General features: G+C 48.3%; 1 protein-coding gene across 1 annotated transcript in view; it reads left to right on the top strand.

Moving 5' to 3' along the window:
• The window catches only part of LOC113221176 (RNA-binding protein EWS-like), a 2,651-nt gene extending 776 nt beyond the window's left edge, over positions 1-1,875 (top strand). The window contains exon 2 of the mRNA XM_026450526.2: positions 1,439-1,875. Coding sequence (XP_026306311.1) covers positions 1,439-1,785 — 347 coding nt within the window. The 3' untranslated portion in view covers positions 1,786-1,875. The remainder of the gene's footprint in view (positions 1-1,438) is intronic.
• The last annotated feature ends 506 nt before the right edge of the window (positions 1,876-2,381 follow it).

Raw genomic sequence — 2,381 nt, forward strand, 5'->3', positions numbered from 1 at the left:
GGCTAGTTCTTTTTTGTATTTTATAGTAGAGACGGGGTTTCACCGGGTTAGCCAGGATGGTCTCGATCTGCTGACCTCGTGATCCGCCCGTCTCGGCCTCCCAAAGTGCTGGGATTACAGGCTTGAGCCACCACGCCCGGCCTGGAGATCCCTTTATTTTCAGGCTTTAGTATTACAAATCAACCTTGCTTAAAGTGGCAAACACTTCTCTAAGCACAGATTATCAGAAGGTACAGAAAACCCTTCAAAAGAACATCTTAGCCAGTGTACATTTGCATATAGATAAATATATATATTTAAATAAGGCCTTGACATTAATGCTGGGATTTCACTTCAGACAAAACCAACCTGAAAGCATTGAACCACTTGGCCAGGTCCAGTGGCTCGCACCTGTAATCCCAGCACTTTGGGAGGCCAATGTAGGTGCATCCCTTGAATCCAGGGGCTTGAGACCAGCCTAGGGAACATGGCACAACCCTGTCTCTACAAAAAATACAAAAATTAGCCAGGTGTTGTGGCGCACTCCTATACCTATAGTCCCAGCTACTCAGGAGGCTGAGGTGGGAGGATCACTTTAGCCCGGGGAGTTTGAAGCTGCAGTGAACTGAGATTGCACCACTGCACTCCAGCCTGGACAACAGCAAGACTGTCTCAAAGCAGGTGTCAAATAACAAGTCCTGGTTCTGTTTTCTTTGTCATGCAGTCAGCTTCCCACCAGCTTATTTTCCTCCTTATGGTAGACAGTATTTTTTTGCTTGTGTTTTTGATTTTTTGAGCCAGTCTTACTTTGTCACCCGGGCTGAAGTGCAGTGGCACAAGCAGTCTCAGCTTACTGCAGCCTCCGCCTCCCAGGTTCAAGTGAATCTTGTGCGTCAGCCACTCGAGTAGCTGCTGGACTATAGGCGCATGTCACGCCGCCCAGCTAACTTTTGTATTTTTTAGTAGAGATGGGGTTTCACCATGTTGGCCAGGCTGCAGAGAGGTTTTTAAGTATATTTAAGTGTATGGCCTTTTTCTGGCCAGGCACGATGGCTCTTGCCTATAATCCTACCACTTTAGGAGGCCAAGGCAGTAGGATTGCTTGAACCAAGGAGTTCATGACCAGCCTGGGCAACCTAGCGAGAGACTGCCTCTACAGAACATTTTGTAAAATTATCCGGGCATGGTGATGCATGCCTGTAGTCCTGGCTACTTTGGAGGATTGCTTGAGCCTGTGAGATTGAAGCTGCAGTGAGCCTTGCCAGTGCACTCCAGCCTGGGCAACAGAGTGAGACCACCATCTCAAAAAAGCCTTTTTCTGGCCTTGTCAGTAAAGATGTTAGAGAAGATTACAGGAGGGGCAGACCTAATGCATCTGGGAGTGGTCATTTGATGATGTCGTGGAGTTGGTGAACAGGGAATATAGGGGAGTAATTGATGTTCTGTTTTCTTATTCCAGGGAAAGATTTTCAAGGGAGCAAACTTAAAGTCTCTCTTGCTCGGAAGAAGCCTCCAATGAACAGTATGAGGGGGGGTATGCCACCCCGTGAGGGCAGAGGGATGCCACCACCACTCCGCGGAGGTACTTTCTCTGATCTCTTATGTTGCATTAAAAGGTTTTCAATATACTCCCTACCCTTGAGAAACTTGATTACTAGAGTGAAGAAATATAAAATTGTGTGTAGAGTCAATACTTTGAACGTTTGTGGGCGTAAAAGGAAGAGGAGAAGAACATGGGAGGCTGGAAGCCACACTGCCTGTCAACTCCAGACTGCCATTTATTTGGCTTTGGTTGTGTCTGTATAGACATGCCTGCTTCTTATAGAATTGTGGGAGTTTGGCCGGGTGTGGTGGCTCATGCCTGTAATTCCACTGCTTTGGGAGGCCGAGCTGGGCAGATCGCCTGAGGTCAGGAGTTTGAGACCAGCCTGGCCAACATGGTGAAACTCTACTAAAAATAGAAAAATTAGCCAGGCATGTTGGTGCATGCCTGTAGTCCCAGCTACTTGGGAGACTGAGGCAGGAGAATTGCTTGAATCTGGGAGTTGGAGGTTGCAGTGAGCCAAGATCTTGTTCCACTGCACTCCAGCCTGGGCAACAGAGCAAGACTCCATGTCAAAAAAAAAAAAACATGCATGGCTAGGTCAGGTACTGTGGCCCGTGCCTGTAATCCCAGCACTTTGGGAGGCCAAGGCGGGCGGATCACAAGGTCAAGAGATTGAGACCATCCTAGCTAACACAGTGAAATCCCATCTCTATTAAAAATAGAAAAATTAGCCGGGCGTGATGGTGGGCGCCTGTAGTCCCAGCTACTCGGGAGGCTGAGACAGGAGAATGGCGTGAACCTGGGAGACAGAGCTTGCAGTGAGCTGAGATCGCGCCACTGCACTCCAGCCTGGGTT

This window comes from Piliocolobus tephrosceles, unplaced genomic scaffold (assembly GCF_002776525.5).
Source record: "Piliocolobus tephrosceles isolate RC106 unplaced genomic scaffold, ASM277652v3 unscaffolded_21561, whole genome shotgun sequence".
NCBI classification, from domain to species: Eukaryota; Metazoa; Chordata; class Mammalia; order Primates; family Cercopithecidae; genus Piliocolobus; species Piliocolobus tephrosceles.